Source organism: Leptinotarsa decemlineata, unplaced genomic scaffold, assembly GCF_025532065.1.
Source record: "Leptinotarsa decemlineata unplaced genomic scaffold, Ldec_3_MD MMD2_P_RNA_scaffold_12, whole genome shotgun sequence".
NCBI classification, from domain to species: domain Eukaryota; kingdom Metazoa; phylum Arthropoda; class Insecta; order Coleoptera; family Chrysomelidae; genus Leptinotarsa; species Leptinotarsa decemlineata.
Window position 1 is genome coordinate 13,952,441 of NW_027412526.1, and position 26,194 is coordinate 13,978,634.

A 26,194-nucleotide genomic window follows, 5' to 3' on the forward strand; every position below is an offset into this window, starting at 1 on the left:
GCAGCGATGGCATTGGAGCAATTCTACTCCTGAATCTGATGTGCAAAGGTCTCGTACAAATGGTACGTATCATCAATGGGATAATCAGATTGCAACATTACCCAGACTGCCTGCGCGGTGGTAATACCCATTCATAAGTCGGGAAAACTGAAGAGCCAAAGAGAGAGCTACCGAAGGATTTCGCTACTTAGCTTGGTCGCCAAGATTGCGGACAATGTCCTATTGAGAAGACTTCTCCGTCTGGAGAAAAGGCTGAAACTTGTTCCGGAGGAACAGTTTGGATTCAGGCAGAGTCGTAGCACGACCTCGCAACTTGTCCGACTGGTTCATGGAATATAGGAGACCTTTAACCAGAAGAATAATACAGTCATGGTCCTGTTGGACATACATAAAGCCTTCGACACTGTTCGGACAGAGGGATTCATCGCAAAAATGTGGACGGCGCAAATGCCTTTATACATGATAAGAGTCTTGGATTCTTATCTGGTCAGCCGAAAATTGAAGGTAAGAATACACCAAGCTATCTCTACGGATTTTTCAATGGAAGCAGTTATTCCGCAGGGGTCCTGTTTATCCCCACACCTATACTCTCTGTATACATATGACTCTCCAATGTTCGCAAAAACGAATGTAGGCATATATGCAGATGATACTGGCATATATGCCCATTCTTACTCTAGTGAGGTGGCAACACGCAAAATACAGATTCACCTGGATCGGTTAGTTGTACCGTACATGGAGAGGAATAAGATAAGGCTAAATCCGTCAAAGACTGAATTTGTCAATTTCACGAAGGAATTCACCGACGTTAAGATCTTCAGGAAATTGACGATTCAAGGAAAGTGTGTGGAAGAACAGAAAAGTGTGAGGTATCTGGGAGTTATCCTGGACAGGCGCTTGAATTTTCATGAGCATTTGAGTCTGGCAATTCAGAGAGCGGGGGTGGCGATTGTACGAAACGACCCTTTCATTGCACGAAATTCCTAACTGAGTGTGGACAACAAGCTCCTGATATATAAGCAAATTATCAGGCCAGCTATGTTGTACGCTTGTCATGTTTAGCCTTAAAAGGACTCCTTTGCGAAAACTCGAAACGTTGCAGAATGAGGTGTTTCGTATCGTGACTGATAATGATCGATATATTTCATTGGAGCGTTTACGAGACATAGCGAAGGTCGAGCCGATTACGGATTTGATCCGAAGGCTTGCTTACAAACATTTCAAGTGGTTCCTTCCGAAAAGTCCGGTGACTAGTAATATCACGGCAGTAAGAGTTTATCATAATCAACCCCGCTGTCACGGTGGGTTGATTTACGAAGCACTCGATATTTTCCATGAGCGACATGTAAATGACCGTTTGTGAGCTCATGAAAAAAACTGGCATAGAAAACTTCCTGTAGACATTCTGTCCTGGTTTTTTCCCGCACTTTTTCCAGGAGTATCCAGCTAACCAACACATCGACAGCTATATTTTCATTTGAATGACCTGAATATCAAAACCATGTGATGATGTGCATAAGCGGCTGGAGGCACATTACCTAGTCGTTTTAATAAAGTCTATGTTTCTGGGTGAGCTTACATCGCGGGGGGCGTTCCCCACTGCCTTCTCTCGACGGGGACGTAAGGGCGCGTCTGTCTGGAGTCACTTTGCTACTCTACCCTTAAGGTAGAGGTACTGATGAAATTTAGGCATGTAAATAGTTCATTTTAATAAACCAGAGTTTTGCTTTGCTTTTACTTTGGTTTAGTGACAAATAAAAGAAAAAATAACCCCAGAGTAGTAAATGAAGCAGCTCAAATTGAAGTTTTGGGAATATTTGTTTCAGAGCCTACGAGCTCCTTACGATCAATATCAAAACAAACGGGAAAACGCGAGACTGTGAATGATAAAATGCATGAATTTCATCCTTATGAAATGCAGATTCTACAGGAGCTCCACGAGGATAATTATGATGAAAGAATAGAGATTTGTAGAATTATATCTTATCGAGTCAATACCATCCCTAATCTTCTGTTAAACATTCGTTTCAGCGATGAGTGTTCTTTTCTTCTAAATAGCAATGTTAATAGACGAAATAGTTGCTATTGGAGTGTCGAAAACCCACATATTTTTCGGGAAAGGCATACACAACCCATGGAAATGCTGTTATTGGTCGATTATTTCTGAAAAAAATTTTGACTGGCAATCTGTACTTCGAAATGCTTGAAGAGACTGTCGATCTATCCTCTTATAACTCACGAGCTAGAAACTCAAATGGATGCAGAAGGTAATGAACTTTTGCAGGAGGATCTGTTACTTTTCCAGCAGGACGGTACTCCACCTCACTATTTTCTTCCCGTCTGACAGTGATTAAACGAGAGATTTCCGGTTAGATGGATTGGCAGAAGGGGAGCAGTTGAATTGCTCCCGAGGCCACCGGATTTACCCCTCGATTTCTTTCTTTGGGTGTATCTCAAATCCGTTGTTTATAAAACAAAATCTTCTGATATTGAAGAACTTAAAAGACGAATTACAGCAGTATGCCAGTCAATTCCTAATGCAGTTTTCCGTAATGTTATAAGGGAGTTCGAAAACAGACTTTATTACTGTTTAGAGCAGAATGGACGACATTTCGAACAGTAAGATAAGGTTGAGTAAATTTTATGTTTGAAATATCTTCCTCGCAAATTATATTTTATTCTGTTGAAGGACAATGACCAACGAATAAAAAATCCCACGCGTAATACATGTATTTCTGTCATTCAAGGGTTGAAACGATGCCACCTACTCTTCTAATCATTTTTATTAAAAGAAGTCATTATAATAATGCATCTCAGAATAGGCAAACTCCAATGACATTTGTATGTTTAGAATGCTATTTTTTGTATACAACTCATCAAAAAATGCCAATCAAAATGATGTGCCACTTGACACCCCTTCTAAGGGTAACATCTTGGGGGTTAAACCACGAGGGCTACAAATATTCTTCAAAAGTGTCCCCCTTGACTATAAAATTGAACAGTTTTCTCGATCACTCACATTTTTCACTGTGAGGAAGATATTAATTAAGGGTGGGAAGTTTCCAATTTGACACCCTGTATGAATAAAATTGTATTCAAAATAGCGCTATGTATATATATTTATTTAATGAATCATTTACAGCATTGCCTATTCATACAAAATAATTTTTTATCTAGTTTTATCTAGGTTGTATTGAGTCAACAAATAATGGACGTCAAAAACAAAATTATCTCATTCCACTTGAATCTTGAAATATTTCATGTGAAATATTTCAAGATTTCAGAGAAACTGTTTTCAATAATTGAGTGAAAAGCACTGCGGAGGAATTTTTGTAAATTATTTAGTTTTGAAAAGAATTCGTTTGTTGTTATCATTGCTTAATCTGATTAGGTTAAAAAAATAGTTACTGAAAATTTTAAATAACCATCCAACATTGTAATGAAACAATTGATACAGATTGAAACAATTCAATTTTTAGACAAAATATTTCCTAATTCTTATTTCCATTCATTGCTTTAGGGCGACATGTGATGAATTGTCACAAATAAAATGTTTTTATCAAATGAGTGTTCATCGCTTCATTATGATTTCGAAAAAAATTCGAAAAAATCAATTTCAAGTTTCAACACTTGATAATATCAAGCAACTTGAATTTTTCGTACAGAATATAAATAACTTAGAGTACCTCTGATTTCAGCACGTACATAATGATTCAGGGCATATTAATATTTCACTAGTTTGGACTTTCACTGTCTAATATGATATACAGGGTGTTCCTTAAACACATGCTAATATTCAAGGAGGTAATTCTTAGACCCATTTTAAGGAAAAAACTTCCTATGGACGTATGTCCTAAACGCCTTAACTTTTGAGATACAGGGTGGCAAAGTTTTCAAAAATAATCAGTTTTTTAATAATAACTGAGATAATTTTGTAGACATCTTTGGCATATTTTGTACATATGTTACATGCCTCAAGGCGCATTTTCTGATGTACAATTTTCTTAATTTTCTCTGCCAGTGGCAGAGAATATTTGAACGGTTGCGTAATTCCATGCGTAGAAGGGCGGAAGCATGCATACTAAGTGCAGGTGGCCACTTCCAACAATTTTTATAATCAGTTTTGGTATAATTACTAACTAACAAATTTGTGCTATTCGTTTAGACTTACTGTCACAAAATAAAATAAAACTCGTTTTTGTGAAAAATTTATTTTTTTGCAGATTATGTTTTCAAATATTATTAGGGAATTGGTAATGCGTTATGAAGCAATTTTCAGATTCTCATTCATTTTAGAATTGATCTAATTTCTTAATTTGCTTTCTGTCGATTTTTATTTTTTTGAGTGAAAATCATGCGTCGGACAAAGGAATACCAAGAGATCAAATTTTCTCAAAAATAAATGAGGATTTTAAAAATGATTCTATTTTGAAAAGAAAGCATTGGCGTAGTACTTTTTCTCCAAAAATATTCAATGCGAAACCCGTAGGGATGCCACTGTTTGAAAAAATACAAATTTGTGTATATCAGAAAATGCGCCTTGAGGCATGGAACATATGCACCAAATATGCCAAAGATGTCTACAAAATTATCTCAGTTATTATTAAAAAACTGATTATTTTTGAAAACTTTGCCACCCTGTATCTCAAAAGATAAGGCGTTTAGGACATACGTCCATAGGAAGTTTTTTTCTTAAAATGGGTCTTAAAATTACCTCCTCAAATATTAGCATATGTTTAAGGAACACCCTGTATAATTATTTGAAATACCTGAAAAAAAAAATGTTAAAGATATGTTCTTTCCGCTAACCAGCTATCGTACCCCTACGAATGACAACCCTCAGAAGTCGAAACGTGTGCGAGCTAAGGACTAACAGGTCTTACCTTATAACGTGTGATTCTTAACATGGGTAGAAAGATAGCCGGTGAAAATCTAGCGTTCAGCCTGCGGCTTGAACCATCCACTCATACATCGGCCGATTGACTGAGTAAACAAAGCACCCACGTCGAACCGCCCGGCTACTGACCTGAAAGAATGAATAAATCAAAGTATTAGCTGAAAATAACAATTATATTATATAGGCAAAAAACCCTGAAGTGAAATAAATAACAATCAAATAAAATACTAGCAACAATTGGGAATCGAACAATTGAAAAGGAATGAAAAATTGAAAGATTTCAAGCCAAGTTACTTCACTATCGTAACGTCGTGAAGTACCTTGACTTGAAATCTTTCGATTTCAATTTCTTTTTAATTGTTCAATTTTCAGTTATTGCTTGTATTTTATTTCATTATCATTTCAGTTCAGAGGTTTTTTTGGCAATATAATTTTTATTTTCAGCTATTTTTTTTTAATTTATTGATTCTTTCAGGGATTTCAAATCATTTTATATCATATTAGACAATGGAAGTCCGAACTAATGAAATTCACCACGAAACATTGTCAACCACCTTCAAACATCTCAATATTTCTTTTTTCAGTAAAAAAAATGTTCTCAGTAATTCGAAAAATAATCAAAAAATGTAAAAAAATCGACAGATATAGCAAATTAGGTGACTACTATTTTACGGATATCTTCATTTTAATCAAAGCACGTATTGATACCAAAGTCAAATTTTGGATGAATAGTAATATTATATTTTTTTGAAAGTGGTAAACAATGTTTTATGGTAAATTTCATCAGTTCGGACTTCCATTGTCTAATATGATTCCACTATGATTCGAAATCTATGAATGAATAAATAAAATTAAAATGAATAGCTGAAATATCAATTATATTCAGCGATAAAACCTAACGTGAAAGTACATTGAAACGAATAAAATAATCGAGATACAAAATGGTAATGACTAGAGTGTAAAAAGAAATTGAAAAAATATATTTCAAATTTTATCCTTATCGAAAATAATTTTGATTTTTGCTTATTTTCATTTTATTTCTTTTCACTCTCTAGTCATTATCATTTTGTTTGTATCTTGATTATTTCATTCGTTTTACTGTATTTTCAATTCAGGTTTTATTGTCCCATATAATTGATATTTCAGCTATTCATTCTAATTTTACTTGTTTTTTCATAGATTTCGAATCATAGTGGAATCATATTAGACAATGGAAGTCCGGTCTGATGAAATTTTCAGTAATATAATGTCTTATCATTTTCACCCAAAAAAAAATTGAATGATAATATAAATGATGAACAGGTGGAGGCTCAAATTTGATGAAGCTCATGATAAAAGAAAATCCCAAATGATGTACATTTTACTGGTCACATTGTACCAATAAATGGTGATATCTGAATTCGTAATGACTATTTTCGAAGCTAAGGTTCACAACTGACAATGAATTAATCCCCAAGAATGAAGACATGGATTACAAATAATATTACTAATAAAGAGAGGTAAGAGAAATTATAGACCACACGTAATAAAGATATTAAATAACGCTACATGTAATTGCAATTGGAACAAATCGAGAAATAAACCAGTGAAACTACATATCTATGAAAAATTTAATAATTTCGATCTGGAATCAATGTTTATCAACAAATTAAAAATATATACAAGGAAATAAATAATGAAAATTAATAAATTGAAAACAACAATCACGTCTATCCCAACTCTCTTCAGTTTCACTGTCAACGTCCACACTGTTATTATCTACACTGTCATTATCTCAACTTTCCTCACTCTTATTGTCCTGTTCGTCACTATTCCAAAGTTTGGCTTCTTTTCTCTTCAATGTGAAAAAACTGTTCCTAATTTTTTTCAAATTTGCAAAAGATGAATTTGAAGAAGACTCCAGGATTGTTTGCACTGTTCCTTCAGCTTCAGAATAATGTCCATAGTATACACCATCAATATTATGCGAATCGTCAAGAAAGTTACTTTGGTAAGTTAACCATTTTTTGACTTTTTCGAAACTACCAAACTCAACTGCAACACAGGGCAACAACCGTTCTGCTTCTTCAATATTCTTGACGGAATCCTCGGTAGAGCTACTAATTGAAGTTTTGACCGTGAAATATTCTGAAATATCATCCGCTTCCTGAGAAGAAATTTGAGAGACTTCCTCGCAAGCTGAAGAATATTCGCTACTTGAAACGGTATCACACAAAACTTTTGGTTCGGTAACGCCAAGAAGCTCCTCTACCGTTTCTGACAAAAGTCGTTCTAAAATTATCTGTTTTCGTTTTTCAACTGAACAACTCATAATGATCGTGGAAAAACTGTCGTTCTGCTTCGAAAATTTGCACTAAGATGTAAGTTAGACTAGCACCTAGATCTAAGCTAACAAACTGCATTCGACTCTATAAGTACTAGTAGGAATATTATTCTACCTGTCTACTATCATTATCAGGTATTGCAATTTCTTGGGAATTACGTTTGACTTCATATAATCCCTATTTCTTCAATGAACTTTCATAATTAACAAGATATGGATAAGCTATCCACTTAAGAGGCATTCAGACAAAAAGCAAAAACGTCCAGAACTGTAAAGTACATTTTTCAATACATTTTTTTCATCTTGATCGAAAATCCCAGCAAAACTGAGACAACTGTTTCTTAGAATGTGTATGAAATATTATCTAATTGAACTGAAAAAATATTTACAAATATCCAATTTGTAGGCTTCACCTAACATTATTTTTGATTCATTAAAGTAGATCTATGATTGTCTTCGAACTATGCCATTAAATTCATATTTACTAATCCCTGGACGAAAAGGTGGCTATAAATTTTTATCCGTAATACCATATTGTACCTCAATATAATACGTTGAGAGAAAGCTAAAAATGTCTTGATGTATACGGAGTGTTTGTTCTTATACGCTTTATAGATAACAACAGTAGTCTGGGTCATAAGATCATTGTTTTAGGAACTTCTGTCCAAGGGCACCGAAAATTATGATCCCGGGCTAATTCCATTCGGATCGACCTCTTGCAATTTTTGAATAATTTCAAAAGAGGCTCGAAAAGAATGCAAAAGTCATAAACAATTTGTTAAAAAAAGGTGGGTTTGTTTTTTTGCAAATATCCCGCAAAATATTAAAGATATCTGAAATTTGAAAAAAGATCCTTAAAGACGAGAAAATTTCATTAAACCATAAAACACCTCTCGGGACTCTATCACCAATATTTATAATTTTAATTTTGAGGCGTAAACAGCGGGCGACGTGCGCGTCCCGCACGCGCTGACCGACACGGACCTTCAAACAATAAACATTATTTAACCCATCAAATATAATTATTAGGAAAAAACATTCACATACCTTCTAGACACTTGAATAAACAGAAATCTATGGAAAAAAAATTCCCGATATTATTTTAATAGATATACTTTACTTCACTAACTAATTTTTACAAGTTTTAAATTTACATAAAAACCCTGATAATTTTTAAATTGAAAACCTCAAATTTTTTTCACTTTTTGGAGCTTTTCTTGAAAGCCTTCAATAAATATTACCGTTGGAAAAATAAAAAAACTTTGATTTTCCATTTTGTTATTAATAATGAAAGACGTTGAAAAGTGGAAAATTTAATAAGAGCAATAAAAAAAATTTACCAATCATCAATTTTATTCGTATTCCTATTATTTGAAGTTACATAAAAATGACTTTTCATAATTTTTAGCTTTATTTGTTCACAGAATTGTTATGAATAAATGTATTATTTATAAGATATTTGAATTTTCTCTAGAGATTTTCATCAGCGATGAATATTATGATTTATAGAAACAAAATCATTTCTTAAAAAAAATATTGCTTGAAAACGCATTTCTTGATTTACAATTATTTTTTTCTACTAAATATGAATATTGAGGAATACTTTTTTTAATCATAATTTCTATTTCTCTTCAATATTCTGAAAAAAAACTTTTTGTTTATTTATATTCCATATAGGTCCGTATCGGTCAGCGCGTGCGAGACGCGCATCGCCCGCTTTTAGCGCTATTTTCGCCTCTAAATTAAAATTATAAATATTGGTGACAGAATTCCGGGAGGTGGGACTTTTTTTAGTAAATTTTCTCCTCTTTAGGCATTTTTTTTCAAATTTCGGATATATTTAATATTTTTCGAGAAACCCCCCTTTTTTACCAAATTGTTTATACCTTTTGCAATTTTTTCGGGCCCCTCTTGAAATTTTTAAAAAATACTTATTCCGAAAAGATTGGGCCCTGGATCATAATTTTCGGTGCCCTTGGACAGAAGTTCCAAAAAAAGGATCTTGTGATCCATACTACAGATCTAAATATTGAAGCTGATAGCTGAAGAATCAATGATCATCTATAAATTCATTACGTGTACATTCAGATTTTCCAACTTGAGAAGAGTTATCTGAATAATTTATTTTGATAAACTCTGATACACAGAAATATTCCTCAAAATTACGAAGAACGCAGAATTCATAAAAATTCGAAAACAAAATTGGTCAACAATATCCATTGATTCAATATCATAACAAATCGTTATAAAATGAAGTCCCACCGCCGCATCTGTTTGTTTTAACGCAATAACCTGAAAAGATACCAAACGGAATTTCATCGGTTGTCACTCATAAACAAAGTAAATATGGTAAAAAGTCAATTTGATTAATTAATTATTTCTTTGTGTGAATTAGTTGAAATAAAACTATATTATTCATGCGAAGTCTGTGAACTTTTATCGAAAACGCTTACCAGAAGTCTAATTCAATTGTAGTAAATAGTCATAGATCTCCTAAAAATATGATCTACAGCTAGACACGAAAATCGTCTAGATTTTAAATATTCTTGAAACATTCTCATATACTTACATAGAATCCTCATATACAACAGTGAGTTACCTTACTCAAATGGTTACTAGTAAATGAGGTAACAGGTAGAATTTCTAAATAAATAATCTCAGTTCTTGGACAGTAGGTAAATTTTGAGAAAACGAGAAGGATTTGCAAAACAATTACAATCTCAGTTCTTGGAAAGAAGGTTGATTTTGAATATTTACAAAATTATTGGCATTATGAAGAAAGGTTCAACAATGGTGAGTAGTTAACCTCTCGTTGGCCGTTCAATAGGGAATTTAAATGTTTGCCCCTATTGATTTCCGGAGACTCCAGCAGGTTCAATTTCTATAATTTATTTTCTATATTGAGTATGTCGTAGATAGTGTTCAAATCGTGATTTTTCTCCAAAAGGTTGCACGCATAGGTGGAATTGTTCTTCTTCAGTTCAAAACTTTTTTCATGTTCGGAGATTCTCGTATGAACATGTCTTGAAGTCTTTTCTACACGAACTTTTGGGCATGATCCGCATGTTAGTTTGTCGATACCTGATCTATCATCCATTTCTATGTGTGACTTGTTCTTTATAGGTCTTTCGAGGCTTTATTGGCTTCATCAGGAACTCTACAATGAATTGATAAAATTGATTTCAATATTGATTTGACAAATTATAAACTCACGAAAACGAAAGTGAGGTTGGTAGGTAATCCCTTTCACTTGCCGAGATTTGTAAAACATATCGCAAACGACAAACACTCTTGGTAAAAACAACATGAATATAAATACTTCACATCATGTATTGATTGATTGAATTATTTGAAAACACAAATTTGTGACGTTGACAGTTGACAGTAATGAAATTAATGACAGTAATTTTCTTGACCTTGTTGCCAACATACAATGAGAGATGAAAAATAAAAATACTAACTATAAAGGGTTGCCAATTTTGTATCAATCTTTGGAAAGATTATATTATTTGTTAGACGTCCCTTGGAGAGGGCGACTTAGTAGAGATAAAATAAGATAAGCTAAGATATAAGCTAACATAATCTATGTCAGTTCTATAGTTAATTGAATTTTGTTTTTTGAAAATTTTTGTCATTTCAAGAAAAGTTCTCTTTTTTAATTGGATCCATGTTCTAAAATAGTCACATTGTCATAATCAGGTATGTATGTACAATTGTATGTTCAGCTAGAGCACAGGTTTTTTTAAATTTATAATATCGCTTTTATGAGAATAAAGTCTGTCTTTCAATTTGGTCGTGATACTCAGACGGTTCACACCGTTCTGAAGAGACCATGCCCATTACTGATGATGAGGCAAGCACCCCGAAACCGGTCTATCGGTTGGTCGTATCGACATATAAATGATAGTAGATTTCATCCTGAGAGATGTGCATCTCAGTAATCATGTCTCCAAAGGAGGTCATGAAATGGACTATAATTTAACTAAAATTTTATTGACTGAAAGAAAGACATCTAAAAGATTGTTTTTGGAAATGTTATTTATATTACAATCAAATAATTGCCTAAATAGATCAGATATTGATCACCTCAGTGAAATATATGCCATCCTATTAGATATTTATAAAAATTCACATGATTTCCAAAACAGTAATAATTCTGGTTTCACATTAATATAATTCATAACATTTCAATTTTTTTTTGAACGAATTTCCAACCTCCCTATGACAGGGTCTTACTTTCATTTAACAACACCTCTCCACTAGTTTTCATCAAATAATGAGGGTGTTGTCAATTAATTATTAATAAATTGGACATATTTGATTTTGAGTTTTCTCATTGAGTTACTTATAGAACAGCAGATGTCTCTTATCACACTTGCACCATAACAGATCTCTTTTGTTCCATAGTTTTATCATCGACAAACAAACACACTTTTTCAAACTGAATCAGATGACAGCTGTCATTGTCAATTGTTGGTTGTCTCTCTCTTTGTTCTTCAACCACATGACTCATACCGGTGATCCATAATTTTAAAACAAATAACGATTTTCAGTAAATTTCAATTCGATAATCTTATACAGTGTCACCATTAAAGTGCGCAACTTTTTTTTTGAAAAAAATTGAAAAAGTGCATTTCTAGATCGAATTTAACAAAAAGTTACTTGAAAAAGTAACAGTTATTGTTGCAATAATGTTGTCTCTTCAGAAAAGAATAAAAATAGTTTTAATATGTGGTGAGAAAACACCATACCGGCAAGTAGCTAACACTTTTAATGAACGCCATCCAGGAAAAAATGTTCAACATACTACTGTATCAAGGATAATGTCGAAATTCAGAGAAACAGGATCCGTAGCGAACATTGGTCCTTCTAGTAAAAAAAAAGTTAAAGAAAAAGGAAATTTGGAGAAACATGTCCATGCCAAACCCAAGAAAAAGTGAAAGGAAAACTAAAGGAATTCCTCCCGAAAGATACAGTGACGTAGGAGAAAAGGCGAGCTGAAATAGAAAGAAAGCAAGCTGAAATAGAAAGAAAGCAAGCTGATAGAGATGCAGAGCTGATAAGGAAAGAAGCTTAATTAAAACGTGAATTGATACAGGAAGGTTCGTCCAAAAAGTCTACAATTTACGGTGCTGATAGTGTTATCGATTTAGACCAAATGAGTGTTCAAGAAAAGATAGCAAACTGGAAAATTGAAGAAGTATTAACACCGATTTGCCGACGACAAATAACTTCATTACAATGATTGCTGATAATTTCAACCAGATCTGTGATGTATTTAAGCAGAACTCCAACAAATCAAAAAGTTCCGAACAATCAGATAATACAAAAACAAATTTGCCCACTTTTGATGGAAATCCAGAAGACTGGCCGTTGTTTTTTAGTCAGTTCGAGCGTTCCACTCATCTATTCAATATTTGTGAAGACGAAAATATTATGCGTCTGCAAAGATGCCTTACAGGGAGAGCCAGAGAAGCAGTGCAACCACTCCTTATCGCCCCTAAAAATGTAACGAAAATAATTGAAACCTTGAAAATAACATTCGGTAGACCTGAATTCATTGTTTCCAATTTGATAGAAAAAGTTCGACGAGCTACTCCTCCAAATGAGGGAAGATTTGAAACGTACCTGCCATTTTCAAACGTTATCGAAAATTTGGTTACAACTATGGAACTATTTCAAAATACTGGACACATGACGAATCCATCAATATTAAATGGAATTATCATGAAATTACCTCCATTTCTAAGACTCAAATGGGCTGAAGAATCCACTTTAGAAGAAACCATCACTTTAAAAACATTTTCACTATGGATGCACAAAATCGCTTTAGCTGCGTCAAGTTGTGCTGATTTCAACAGTTACAGTTATCCTGAAAAACGAATTGAACAAGACAAATTTCAAAGCAGGAAAAATATAAATGTATTTTCTACAAAAAAATATGAGAAATGTCCCAACTGCCAGAATGATCATATTTTGACAGATTGCCAAAACTTCAAAAAACTTGACCTTGACCAAAAATGGAAATTTGTGACATCAAAGAAGCTTTGTTTTTACTGCCTGAAGCCAGGTCATAATATTTATTAATGCAGGGTAAAACAAAAGTGTGGAATAGAAAATTGCCAAAAATTCCATAACAACATACTTCACAATCTTGATCATAAAATCAAGGCGGCGGAAGGTTCAGTGGATAATGTTTCACTCTTGAACAAGGACGACGATCCAGACATTCATGTTGAAAAAATTAACTTTTTTCAAGAAGAAAATCCTTGAAATTGAAGAATATACTCAAAAAGGCTATATTCGAAAGCTGAGCGTTACTGAAGCTAAAAGAGGGGGCCAGAAAACTTGGTATTTACCACATTTTGGAGTGGTAAACCCCAACAAACCAGGCAAGCTGAGATTGGTATTTGATGCCACAGCAAAGTCGAGTGGAACTAGCCTTAATGATCATCTTTTTCAAGGTCCAGACTTGTTAAAAAACTTAACAGCAATTATTTGGAAATTCCGTCAGAAGTCGATTGCCTTTTGTTCAGATATAAAGGAGATGTTTCATCAAGTGAGAATCCGAGATGACGATTGCTCAGCTCAACGCTTTTTCTGGCGAGGTATGGATCGATCAAAATATCCTGATGTTTACGAAATGAAGGCCATGGCATTCGGAGCAACATCTTCTCCCTGTATGGCTCAGTTTGTGAAGAATAAAAATGCTGAAGAACATTATCACATACTTCCCAAGGCAGCTAAAGCAATCATTGAAAAATATTATGTTGACGATTACTTAGATAGTGTAGAAACTGAAGAAGAAGCCGTCAAACTCATTTTGGAAGTAATAGAAATCCATAGAAAAGCAGGATTCAGCATTTGCAACTGGATCAGCAATTCTCAAAATGTTATTGACAAAATTCCCGAACATTTAAGATACAGAACTCAGAAAAATTTGAATTCATTTCTTCAACAACCTGCAGAAAGAGTACTAGGACTTTGGTGGAATCCTGAATCAGACAGTATTATATTTTCACTGAATAAAGGAAATATAGATTCTAAAATTCTAGAAAAAAACCAAGGTACCAACGAAAAGGGAAGTTCTTAAATTGGTTATGTCCATTTTTGATCCACTAGGCTTTCTATCACCACTAGTTGTAAAATTCAAAATCTTTCTACAAGAACTCTGAAAAAGGGGAATCAGTTGGGATGATGAGATATCTGAAAATATGAATACCAAATGGATACAGTTATTGGAGAATCTCAACAACATCAAGGAAACATGCGTGCCCAGATGTTATGGTTGTCATTTATTTGCCAGTGAAGAAGTAGAACTACATGGTTTTTGTGACAGTAGTGAGAAAGCATTTTCAGCTGTCGTTTATCTACGATTTATTCACAAGAATATAATCTCATCATTTGTAAGTGCAAAAACTCGAGTAGCACCTATAAAACAAATAACAATACCCCGACTAGAGCTACAGGCTGCTGTAATGTTAAGTAGATTGATGAATTCTGTGAAAGAAAGTTTAGAAATCAACATATCAAAAATTTACTTATGGACGGATTCCAGAATTGTACTACATTGGATTCGATCTCAGACAAAAAGATATAAAACTTTTGTAGCAGTAAGGGTCGGAGAAATAACTGAGATAACAGATGTATCTAACTGGCACTGGGTTTCTGGAGAAGATAACGTGGCAGATGAAAGTACGAGAGAATTTTTCCGTGCAAATGAAAGTCGATGGCTTATTGGACCACAATTTTTGACATTTCCTAAGAATCATTGGCCGAAAGAAACTGATGAACCCCTAGAAGAAATGGAATTGGAAATGAAAAGAGAAACTATACTGACAACAACAATTACACACAGTTATTTGCCCAGCCTAGACAGATTTTCTAAATACCGACGACTAATTAGAGCCACTGCATGGATGCTTCGATTCATCAACAACTGCAGAAAAAGGAAAGTAAGCACAAATTTGGAGTGTTCAGAAGTGGAAAAGGCCGAAGAAATTTATATAAAATATGTACAGAACGAATGTTTCCATCAAGAAATTGCAGATTTACAAAACAAAAGGACTATCAGTAAATCAAGCCGTATATATACCCTGACGCCATTACTTGATGATAAAGGAATACTAAGGATAGGAGAACGACTTGAGCAAGTCAAAGATCTCACCTTTTTCCAGAAACATCCAGCAATACTTGATCAAAAACATCGTTTCACGAAATTGCTAATTGAGCACTATCATATCAACTTTAACCACCAAAGACAAGAACTCATTATGAATGAACTCCGCCAGAAATTTTGGATTTTGAAAATGAGAAGTGCAGTTCGCAAATGCAAAACCGAATGTTTCTTCTGCAGGAAAATGAGAGTCCAACCTCAAGTACCTGAAATGGGGCAGTTACCTGAAAGCAGACTACAAAGTTTCACAAGACCCTTCACTATTACAGGGATGGACTATTTTGGTCCAATGGTAGTAACTGTTGGAAGGAGAACTGAAAAACGATATATCGTGCTTTTCACCTACATGAGTATTCGAGCAGTCCACTTGGAAATTGCACATTCGCTCGATACTGATAGTGCCATCATGGCCATCAGAAGATTCATTAGTCGACGGGGATATCCAAGAGAAATACATTTCGACAATGGCACCAATCTACATTCTGCTGATCGAGAATTGATAAAAGCAATAAAAAACTTTAACTCAACAAAAATTTCGGAATTTTTATGCTTTAAATCTATAACGTGGAAATTTATACCGCCATCTTCACCTCACATGGGCGGAAGTTGGGAAAGACTTGTAAGATCGGTTAAAAATGTGCTGAAAGTTACATTAAAAGAGAGACATCCCAAAGAAGATGTACTTCAAACACTTATTGCTGAAGCTGAGAACATGGTGAACAGCAGACCATTGACTTACGTTTCGAACGATGCCCTGGATCCTGAGAGCCTAACTCCCAATCATTTCCTACCTCAATGTTCTGATGGATCTGCACCACCTACAGGAGAATTTGAGATAAGCGACGCAAACTGCAGAAAACATTGGAGAGTCACCCAAGCGCTAGCGGATATGTTTTGGAGGCGATGGCAAAAAGAATATTTGGTCAACTTGAACAAAAATACGAAATGGTACTCTAAGAAAGAAAATATTTCCCTGGATGACATTGTAGTTGTTGTGGACGACACACTTCCCAGAAATATGTGGCCCATCGGAAAAATACAGAAGGTTCATGAAGGAAAGGACGGAAAAATTCGAGTTGTCGAAGTGAAAACCCAAACAGGAATCTATAAACGACTTGTTGCCAAAATATGCAAATTAATTAAAAAAAAAAGATACAAATGTTTGAAGAACGAATTCAATGCTGTAGTGATTTCATCACGAGGGGGAGAATGTTGCTGTTAGAATCACCATGTATTTTAATTGAGTTAATTAATATTTATCACTTGTTTTTATGTTTACAACAAAAAAATTGTTATGACATTGACTTGTTAATATAATTTTGAAGTTGAAGATTAAAAATAGTTAAAGTTTGATTCCTGGTTTATTTGACTTTAAATCAGACAAAATCATAGTAGGACTGACTAGTCCGAACAGTAATGTTTAAATGTTAAAGCTATATATAAAACAATTTTCAGCTACATAGAAATTAATTTCACAATATTGTATATATTTACAATGTGTCTTTATGTAGTAATCAGTGAACCCAACAATATTATTTCAACAAGCTATATAGTATGCTATTTGAGGTTCAACTCAGTACTCCTCGAACTGCTTGAGAACACTTCCATTTGGGGAACTGCGTTTATATTAAATAAACTTCCTGAGAACGTTTTTCCATACGAATTCAATCTCAAGCGATTCAAAATCCAACGTGAATCGCTATTTTCGCACAGGTACCGATTTTAAGGATTTTTCTAGGGGCGCTTGTGTTCTGTCCTTAAAAAAATTGCTTACCTGATGAAAGCAATACCATACGATTATACCAACCCTGTAGCCAATAACAGTATTGCTGTAAATCTAGATTCAACATTGCTCCCACACATGTTGATAAGAAATGCATTTCTTTATCAAATATTGGCACATAAAACTAATTTTAAACCATATTCAATTACTATTCGAAATTTGTAAACACCCACCGATAGTGCGGGCGGGAACTAATATAAAAAATTAATTTCTTTCATGCAAAAAATTGCAGTTACTCTCTGTTATCGATAAGATGAAGGTTTTTCTTTTTTTAATTATTGCATTGGTGGTAAGTCCGTTTAGATGATTTCCATACATGGGTTAATGATTTGTATTTTTTAGAAATTGTTCAGCATTTGTGTGCCTTTCAATATCTTGATTAACTTCAACTGACCTCCACAATAACGCTTTCACCTAAAAATCTGTCAGTTCACTGTATCTATTCATCTGATTGAAAATCGATGTTGAAGTAGTAGTCATATTGCCTCTCTTAGTCCTGTTTTTGCCTGCAAAACTTTTTATTTAATAAGAAAATAAATTCAGTTCTTTTTACCTCTACTATTTTCTTGAAACCGATTTTGCTCTTTCCACTTTATGTTTCCAATGATTGTTTTTGACGAGACCATGTTTGATTTTCACGACTTCAAACCTGATTGAACAAAATCTCAAGTAATATTTTTTGAAAAACACATACAATGCAACTTAGGGATTTTTTTCGATTCATATCGATAATAATTCTATTCAGTTCGTGAATGAGAGAAAAAATTTGGGTTTATAATATTATCAGACTATCTTACTACGACGTCATCTACAAACCTGCCTTACTGCAAACTCCAAAGAATACAAAATACAAAATAGTTGCATCAAATTCGCATACCGCACACGTAATCATGGTCACATGAGACCCTCTTTAGGAAACTCTGTCTAATTGCACATAAAGCCACTTCTACTCATGAAGTTTTGGGATCTGTTGAACCTTCACTAAAGACCTAACCTTGTAAAACTATTGAAATTTTAGGGTGAGGAAATTATTTCAGTCTGAGAACTGAACGCTTTGAAAAAAGTCGACTGTTTTTAGTAGCATTCATGACTTCTAAAAATTTAATTACCACAAATATCTGTCATCGGACCTCCACTCTTTTCATTATATATTAACGACATGCCTGCATATGTAACAAAAGGTCATGTAACATGCTTTGCTGACGATACTACCATTACAGTATCAAACTCAACTTTTGAATACGTGTTTTCAACACGTATTCGAACGTCTACAGAAGTCAAATTCTTAGGAACTCATCTTAACACCAACCTGAATTGTGGAAAACAAATCAGCCATGTGTGTGGAAACCTGAACAAAGTCTTTCATACTATACAGCTGATGAAGTCCATTCTAGATGAAGCTGACATGCTCAATCTATATCACGCAATGGTTCACTCCCATCTTGTCTTGGGAAGGAGTAACAGATCTTAGCAGAGTGTTTGTGGCTCAAAATTCAATATCACGGTAGATATTTGATCTTAACTTCAGAGATATCTGCCGAATAAACTTTATAGGAGAAAAGATTCCAATCTAAACTTCTATTGACATTTTAAAATGTGTTATGTTCGCCAGACATGGGTAGGTATGTAATGGAAGATTTTGTTAACTACCAGTTTTTTCGGACATCAATGAATACAATGATCCGCCATGGTTGATATTCGAATAATGGATTGGAACACATCGTTCTATCAGGTAGCCTGCAAGATCACTCGACTTAACCCCTTTAGACTTCTTTCAGGTCGTCGCGAATTGTGCCACATGTTATGAACATGTGGCATTTTCAACCTAACGCTATCATCAATGATGCATTCGGTAACTAACTAACAATACCAGTTTACTGTAACGACAAGAGTTTATTTTCGTTTCATAACAACTCCCCAGACAACCTTCGAGGACGTGAAAGAAGTACGGAGGGATTTTTTCGTGTGATCTTGAAACTGTGTTTCAATCCATTTTTCGAATATGGAGCTATTGTTTCATTTGGAAAATTATGTAGATTTCAAAAGTAACATACCGCGTTGTAACGAAACCATTCTTCTTTCTTTCTACGTCGTTCGTATTTATAGGAATTATGTGTTGTACTATAAATGTCCTTCTTTTGTCGGTTGGAGCGCCATTGTTGTTTTTCATTCAATATTTTATTATGTGCTACCACTAATAGGTAATAGGCAATTTACATTGTGTCCATGTGGTATTGTTAGCTGAATACCCAAAAGCCCAGTATTGGCAAAGAAACTACGTTCGACGTGGATCCGGAGCATTCCACTGAAAGGATTATGAAAACACTAACTACCTTTTTTTGTAATATTGTTCACTTTGTGCGAAATAAAACTCAGTTTTGCAGTCGTTGCCATTGACACTTTTCAAATCATTCCATTTCGAAACCGCAAAGTTATTTCTAGTGTCTTTGGGAGAAATCCAGAAATATAAGATAATTTATATTTCCTATCGTGTGCCTACATTTATATAGGAATGTTTAAATTAGTTGGTACAGGGGAATGTAACTTCATTTTCAAAATGTATTTCTGTATAATAACAATTTATATAAATTCAATCTCGTACTCTCTTTGGTATCATATCTGATAAACACCTTTTACCACTCGAATAAATTGGTCAAGCGACCGGATTCGCATCTGTTTCATTTGTTCCAACAACCTTGAAAAACCCTGAGATAACGAGATCCTTAGCATTGTCTTTCATTCCAGGAAAACTGAAAGTAGAAAAAAACTGCCACTTCGTGAGCATATTCATTATTAGAAATTAACTGAAAAACAAATAGGTACATAAGTACCCTAGTCATTATGGTTTTCAGGCATCATTCTAATATGAATGATAACCTTCGAGAAAGTAGAAGTACTGCAAGTTGAGGATCAACCAAGTCTTACTGAAATATGTATGTTCCTAAAACATACATATTTCGGTGAAATTATTTCGCCCTACTTGAATATAATATATTCCTTTGAATGAAAAATTGTCTTGTTAGATTTCACATTCATATCATTTCTTATTTACGAAAACGATAGCTCAGTATATTTGCATATAATTAGATCAATATTTGTTGAAAAATATACTTCACAAAACTATAAATAAATAGAATCCCATAGATATGAAAGGGGACAAAATATTTTTATATTACCAGCTTTCACTTCTTTCTTTCAACGCCTAATATATAGTTTCAGGTCAACGGAAATGACATCTGCATAAACTACAGCAGTATAGCGAAAATGTGTGGAAGGACTCCTATACTATGTAAGTAATCACTTGAGTTTCAACTCCTAATTTCTGTCCCGAACATAGTGAAAACAATCAATATACACTACAACAGTATCCACTCGTTAAATCCAAATTTTCATATAAAACGAGGTTTATATGTATGAAAGTACCGAAAGGTCACATATTTCTATTATCTGTTTATTGGAAATTACGACTTCAAAAGTCGCTATTTCAACTTTAAAGTCAAAATCGAAATTTCGACTTTGTGATTATGAGTTTTTTATTTCAACCAGTTTTTTTGACAGAAACCGGATATAATGAATTAAAAACTGGTCTTTATTATAACCGGTTTCGGTCATAATATATCAAAAACTGGTCATAGTAAATGAAAAACTTAGAAATCAGCCTAAAGTTATTTTGTTTATCCCAAAATCAGTGTAAATTTTGTAAATTTCTACAAACTGAAAAGGTCATCAATCGAACCAGACAACTACCTAACAAATCACGAAGCTATAATATTTTTCTTCGCCTATTTTTTTCATAGAACGTTGGGATATATGTTACTGGTAGGTAGATTTTACGTTGTGCAAAAATCTTCCAGACATTTTCCGAAGAGCGACTTTGTCGATACTTTTTTGAACTCCAATCAATACAATTTATTATGATATTCAGGAATTTGAAGTCTATTTCCTAAGTCAGTGAAGTGATAAATCATTTGTAAGTACCTGTTTCATAGGAGTACATGACCGAGTCGGTTTAAAAGTGAAAAGTATAGTATTTATTTTAAACATTCAATTTTGTTGTTGTATGATTTGATATAATAAATCTATAATGACTCTTCATAGTTATATATATATATATATATATATATATATATATATATATATATATATATATATATATATATATATATATATATATATATATATATATATATATATATATATATATATATATATATATATCCAAGTATCAATAGAGCTTCCGTACATTTACAATTTTCTATCAATCGGGCGTCCGGTTTCAATGAGGCGTCCATATATGGACGCCGAATTGTTTCACCATGCCAGGCAGTTCAGAGGTTCCCTATCTTCCATCTGACAAAATTTCAGATGGGCGCCTATTTATCAATTTCATTGTCAAAATTATATGTATTGGCGTATATTCTAGTTGAGTCTTTTTTATTTTGGTGGCGCTCGGGAGGTACGCGTATACTTGTGCCGTATATTTTTCATACATGTGAGCGATTATGAGGCGTCCATATAACTGACAACAATGCAATAGTTTTTGCGAGAGGGAAGTCTCAATGATTTGTTAGAAATATCGTTGATTTGGTATGTTTGTAGGTCGGCGCCGGTTTCATACACAGGGTGACAATTTGAAAACTTACAAGGTCTATCTCTGAGCAACCAAATAAAATATAAGAAATCGCTGAAAACAACTTTCATAATACAAAGGGAGAAACAAATGATGTGATGACTAACTTGTTTTTTCTCTCACACCCTTGCCCCCAGCCACCACAACTTCATATTTTTGAAAGGCAACCACCTACTTGTGATACATTATCTGAAAGCTCTTAAGATATGCTCTTCAATGGTACTCTTCAAAGCTACATTCGATGCAGTAAGTTTTGGTTCATCAAATAAAAGAATTCATTCAGAATAAATTTTATTTTCTATTATTAATTTAGTAAATTTTCAAAAACATGATTTTTACCATCGTAGCATTAATATTAAGACTTGAATATTTTACGCCTCTTCTATTTTTTTTTATTCGTCTCGATAATAGATAGGGATAGATAGGGAAGGAGAGTGGCACCTTGTTTTAGAGGTCTTTCGAATACCTTTACTACTCTGTCAACAGAAAATTTTTGTGACGATTAGTTTTCGAGATAATTTGAAGTTTTAAAGGTATTTGCATTGAGTTCAACTCTTTTTAAAATGAATCAAATTGTTTTTAATGTGCAAGTTACGTTCAGAACTCTCATAAAAAAAATAAATTTTTGCTTTTTATGACAACCTGCTAATACGTGTCCATTTGATGTCGAATTATTTGTTTATTACGAGGAGATTTCTCCGGGGGATGGGGTTGGTTACCACCATTACATTTTAGGTAAATTGAGTGGCACCTACTTATGAAGGTTGAATTGCCTCTTCAAGAAGTTGTTAATAAGAATCACCGGTTGAATTTCCATCAATGAAAAATGAACCTATAATATGATTGCCTAATATTCCGGCCCAGATATTCAACTTTTGGGGATGTTGGGTATGTATTTCTGCGTATTGTCTTGGGTTTTCATCCGACCAATAACGGCAATTGTAACGGTTCACGCAACCATTTGAATAAAATGAGCTTTCGTCCGAATAACAGATGTTATAAAGCAGTTCGGGATTTTGCATTAATATTTCACTCATGCCCTCACAAAACTCCTGTCTTCGGTCAAAATCATCCTCATTGAGTTCACGAACAAGTTTAATTTTGTAAGGATGGTATTTGTGGTTTTTAAGGATTCTCCATGCGATCATATGGCTTATTCCTGCCATTGCGGATAAACCTCTGGTACTTAACCTGGGATTGGCGATGACTTGACCAAACACTACAATCGCATTATCGTCATTCACTACCCTTCTCTGAACATCACTTTTTTCATTTAAAACCGAACCTGTCTCCCTGAATTTTGTGACCAAATCCAGAACGTGATTTCTGCTTAGGTGTTTACCAGGTTTTTGCTCGTTAAATAAAATTGATGAAACCCTTTCGGCAGTAGTGAAAGAAATGTTTAAACAAATAACAATACACGACCCGTTTCAACAAAACAATCGAACGTTGTTATTTAACAAAAAATTGATAAGAAGAACTGCTTAAAATTTTTTTTATTTAGGCATACAAGTTACCGAGTGGTCTGTCTAATGTATTATCAACATGGCAATTTTAACTTCAAATTATCTCGAAAACTAATCGTTACAAAAATTTTCTTTTAACAGAGTTGTGAAGGTATTCGAAAGACCTTTAAAACAAGGTGCCACTCGACCTACTTTCCCCATCTAAATAAAGGTCGTCGGACGCACCTCTCTGAGGGGGTGCGTACTACAAAAAATCTGATTAGTCTGAAAGGTGTCCCCCTTCAATTAGAAATCGACGTGTCCGAGCTTTTTTGAAAATCTTACTTTTTATATTCAAAAACGGCTCTGTTAGGTTTTCGTTGTTACACACTGTATATAGAAGAAAATGTAAATGGCGAAATGTATGATCACATGCTAGAAAGATCTATCGAACCTCGGATAGTTCATGAATTAGAGAATCACAGAGACATACACGGCAATTTATCTTTGAAAGAAAATGTATTACATTTTCAACAGAATGGGGAACCTTATTATTTTGTAGTTCCAGTTATTCAATGGTTAGATAATAATTATGCTGATCAATGTATTGGCAGAAGAGATTCTACTGAATGGCCTCTCACATCCCTGGACCTATCTCCTCTAGATTTTTTCCTCTGGGCCACTTACTTAAAATAGGTTGTTTTAAAGACGACGCAATCTGATTCAATAAAGCCACTGAAGGAAAGAATAATCCAAGAATGCTGAGCTATTTTCAGAGAAACATTTGCCAATGTTTCGGAATGACTTTCGGAAATGAAAATTGCGAAAGTTATAAACAATTTAGTGAAAAATAAAAAATGGGTCCAGTTTTTTGGAAATATCTCAAAAACTAATTGGAATTTTCAAAATCGAAAAAAAAAATTCGAAAAGAGGAAGAAATTTCCTATCGAAAAGTCCTGACTACCGGAACTGTAGGACCAATATTTATAATTTTCCCGGAGCTCTGAAATAGAGCTCTAAATCGGGTGTTTAGCCGCGTGTAGGCCGTGCGTGTTTAGGTTATTTTACAAAAAAAAATTTATAGCATATAAAATATATAAATTGAGGAATGAAAAAATTCAGTCATATACTCAAAAGATAAATTAACAGTAATCTGTCGGTAAAAAATTTTTAATGCAATTATTAGATTTATTATGCTATTGTTAATTAACAATTTTTTATCACTCGATTATCATTATTGCAAGTGTGATATTTTTCAAACTAAAAGTGTGGAATTTTTTTCCTTCCATAGAGTTATGATTATAACGGTTAGGAATTGATTTACTTCCAAAATATTGAAAAATTATTATTTTTCAGTTATTTATTAACCATTTACTGCATTTTTTAATGAAAAAGTTTAATAAAGAATCGAAAAAATTTTTTTATTCATCATTATTACTGATATGTTTTTTTTAAATCAGAAGCTACATAAAAATATTTTTTTTATTTCATCACTTATTGTTTAAAACTTTGTTATAAATTCGATAAAAAATGGAGTGAATAAAAAAATGCATGGTTTTTTTCATTCATCAATTGCAACTGGAACAAAAATGAAATGAAAACATTCATTTGTTTATAACAAATTGTTTATTCAATACACAATGGAGAATTTTAAAAATTAAATTGTTTTTGTTCCGAATTAAAAACAAGATGAATAATTATTTTAAAAAATTGGTTTCTTAATATTATTAATTGGTGGTAAAAAAATTGTTACTCAACAAATGCGTTTTTTTGCATTGTAAAAATTTCTTCAAGAGACAATTGAAAAAAATCATGATTTTTATCAAAAATTAAGATCCAAAAAAAATTCAATCATGTTATAAACAATGCATTTGTTTATAATAAATTTTTAAACAATGAGTGATAAAAATTTTAAAGAAATATGTTCATCTAACTTCTGATTTGTTGATGATCGAGCGATAGAAAATTGTTAATTAACAATAGCGTAATAAATCGAATAACTGCAATAAACATTTTTTACCGACAGATTATTGTTCATTTATCATTTGAGTATATGCCTGAATTCTTTCATTCCTTAATTTATATATTTTAAATGCTGAAATTTTTTTTAGTAAAAATGGCCCAAACAGGCACGGCTCACGCGCGGCCAGACAGCCGATTTCGAGCTCATTTTCAGGGCTTCGGGAAAATTATATATATTGGTCCTACAGTTCCGGGAGTTGAAACTTTTTTATAGGAAATTTCTTCCTATTTTCGAATTTTCGATTTTGAAAATCTCAATTAGTTTTAGAAATATTTTCAAAAAATTAAATCCATTCTTTATTATTCTCTAAATTGTTTATAACTTTTGCTATTTTCATTTTCGGAAGTCGTCCGTTTTCAAAAACTTTCTAGACACTATTCCGAATCGAATGACACCTCAACCATAATTTTCGGAGACTGCTGAAGAAAGTTCGGAAAAAAGCACTTCTTGATCAGATTAGTCAAGTTCAAACATAGCTTAACAATCTTTCAACAGCTACAGATTGGGGATGAGAAAAAACAGAGACTCTGTTTTTGCCCATGAAAACACCATAATCATTGGCAGGTTTAGAATTACTGAAACTAGTTCATTGTAGTTGCATAGTAGGTATCTAACTGCAGTAAAACTTAAAGCAGTAGAAAAACAGTGATGAGTGCATCCGATGTTGTTGGGATGATGACAATTTCAACTTCGAGTACGGCATGATTGTTGATCAACAAAATACTAACCATCCAGTATATCGAAAACTGATTCAGGCATTCTACGTATCAAACTCAGATACTAACTCTGACGGTTAAGAATGCGTTAATAATAAATTGTTTTGGTAATAAATGATAAAATTAATTATGAAAAATGTTTCTGTCAATTTGTAGAGAAATGTCAATTATGATTTTCAAAATAGAAAACATTCTCCGAAT

The 26,194-nt window shown here is 33.3% G+C and overlaps 2 protein-coding genes and 1 long non-coding RNA gene across 3 annotated transcripts in view; 2 read left to right on the forward strand and 1 right to left on the reverse strand.

The window, feature by feature from the left end:
• Window positions 1–8,555: 8,555 nt before the first annotated feature.
• On the reverse strand, window positions 8,556–10,607 carry LOC111513264 (uncharacterized). The gene is made up of 2 exons (XR_002723189.2): window positions 10,434–10,607; window positions 8,556–10,377 (listed from the first exon to the last, which is right to left on the reverse strand). It is a non-coding gene; the product is annotated as an uncharacterized lncRNA (long non-coding RNA).
• A 3,827-nt stretch (window positions 10,608–14,434) lies between these two features.
• LOC141482163 (uncharacterized) lies at window positions 14,435–16,618 on the forward strand. Its single transcript, XM_074174972.1, has one exon. The coding sequence runs from the start codon at window positions 14,435–14,437 to the stop codon at window positions 16,616–16,618; it is 2,184 nt and encodes a 727-aa protein (XP_074031073.1).
• A 700-nt stretch (window positions 16,619–17,318) lies between these two features.
• LOC111514653 (microfibril-associated glycoprotein 4) overlaps window positions 17,319–26,194 on the forward strand; it is a 57,770-nt gene continuing 48,894 nt past the window's right edge. Inside the window, exons 1-2 of the mRNA XM_074174509.1 lie at window positions 17,319–17,468; window positions 20,393–20,468. Coding sequence (XP_074030610.1) covers window positions 17,433–17,468; window positions 20,393–20,468 — 112 coding nt within the window. The 5' untranslated portion in view covers window positions 17,319–17,432. The remainder of the gene's footprint in view (window positions 17,469–20,392; window positions 20,469–26,194) is intronic.

Bases quoted from the DNA above. Each gene is read 5' to 3' on its own strand.
- LOC141482163 (XM_074174972.1), top strand. From the start codon at position 14,435: ATGAATACCAAATGGATACAGTTATTGGAGAATCTCAACAACATCAAG.